The sequence below is a fragment of the Alexandromys fortis genome, unplaced genomic scaffold, assembly GCF_014885135.2.
Source record: "Alexandromys fortis isolate MF-2015 unplaced genomic scaffold, M_Fortis_MF-2015_v1.1 scaffold_229, whole genome shotgun sequence".
NCBI lineage: Eukaryota > Metazoa > Chordata > Mammalia > Rodentia > Cricetidae > Alexandromys > Alexandromys fortis.
This window is the reverse complement of record NW_026068122.1, coordinates 1,382,885-1,384,524: the sequence shown is the minus strand read 5'-3', so window position 1 is coordinate 1,384,524 and position 1,640 is coordinate 1,382,885. Positions and strand designations below refer to the sequence as shown.

Below are 1,640 nucleotides of genomic sequence, written 5' to 3'. Positions count from 1 at the left end.
AGGGTAAGTGGACTTTGATTGATAAATGAAAAACTTGTTCTTTGCAGCTACAGTGGTTAATAACATGATTGTAGAAGACCTAGTTTGTTTTCCTGTACCACACAGTGGTTTACAACCATCAGTAACTCCAGTTGCAGAGGATCTGTTCTGGCATCCATAGGCACTGCATATATACAACGAATACAGTATTCGAGACCCTGTCAAAATCCTACACAAAATCAAAATATATTAACCTTTAAAAAGTAGTTGGGTTCTGCATATTAGAGTTTTATGTATCCATAAATATTAGGAGTTCATGTTATTTACAGCATCATAGTTAAATTTGAAAAAGTTATATTAACTTAAAAATCAGAAAGCAAAATAGTTATAAAGAATGTTTACTGTTTTAGCATACTGAACTCACTCTGAGTAACTTTTATTATTAGGGATGCTTTAGGACATTTTCCTAAAATGCAGGAACTGATCACTCAGTCTCTTCATTGCCACCTTCATGTCTTTGTTCCTCAGTGTGTAAATGGCAGGATTCAGGATGGGTGTAATCATGAAGTCCAGAATAGCAAGAAACTTATCCACTGGGACAGTAGGAAAAGGCCACATGTACACGAAGATGCATGGTCCAAAGAACAAAACTACTACAGAGATGTGAGCAGAAAGTGTAGAGAAGGCCTTGGATAAATCACCTGATGAATGTTTCCATACAGTGAACAGGATAACAATATAGGAAACAATCAGTAAGAGGAAGGTGCCAATAGAAATGATGCCACTGTTGGCAGCAACCATGAACTCCATTCTGTTGGTGTCCTTGCAGGCCAGTTTGATAAACCTAGGAAGGTCACAGTAAAAACTATCTATCTTATTAGGACCACAGAAACTCAAATGAGCAACAAAAGCTAATTGGGCCACTGAATGCAGGAAACCAATAACCCAAGCACCAGAAAGAAGCAAAAGGCATTTCCGTGGGCTCATGATGGTCAGGTAGTGGAGGGGCTTGCATATGGCCACATATCTGTCCCAGGCCATGGCTATCAGCAGCACCATCTCAGAACCCCCCAGGACATGAAGAACAAATATCTGGAAGACACAACCCTGAAATGAGATGGTATTGTGCCCAGAGGAGAGGTCAGAAATCATTTTTGGTACAGTTAAGGTAGAAAGACATAAATCAATAAATGAGAGGTTTCCCAAAAGAAAGTACATAGGGGAATGTAAATGTGGGTCTAAGGTCACTGTAAGCACAACAAGGGTGTTTCCCAGCACAATGGCTACATAAAACACCATAGAGAAGGCAAGGAAGAAATGCTGTATTGGTCTAGATGTTGAAAGTCCCAGAAACACAAACTCAGCCACCTCTGTGTAATATGTTTCATTCATTAACCTTCGTTATATTTGCTGAAATAAACAGAAAAAATAAAAATTTCAAATGAATATATTATAATTTTAAAAGAAGCAAGTGCTGAGTCCCATGAAAAATCTTCTTCATATAGTAAAGCCTTTAAAAACGAATTAGCTCATTCATTTGACAAGTGTTCAATAACCTGGCAGATAACACAGAGAACTAAATATACAAGTGCATTGTGCCAGCCAAATGCAATGGACACAGATTCTGTCTTCATCTTGTGTTCTGTCTAGATGTGAAGCGA

General features: G+C 38.2%; 1 protein-coding gene across 1 annotated transcript; it reads right to left on the bottom strand.

Annotated features, from left to right (window-relative positions):
- Positions 1-432: 432 nt before the first annotated feature.
- On the bottom strand, positions 433-1,371 carry LOC126490463 (olfactory receptor 4F15-like). The gene has a single exon (XM_050125402.1). It carries the CDS (start codon positions 1,369-1,371, stop codon positions 433-435), a length of 939 nt encoding a protein of 312 aa, XP_049981359.1.
- Positions 1,372-1,640: the final 269 nt, after the last annotated feature.

Excerpts from the sequence above, each read along its gene's own strand:
- LOC126490463 (XM_050125402.1), bottom strand. The coding sequence starts at position 1,371 with ATGAATGAAACATATTACACAGAGGTGGCTGAGTTTGTGTTTCTGGGA.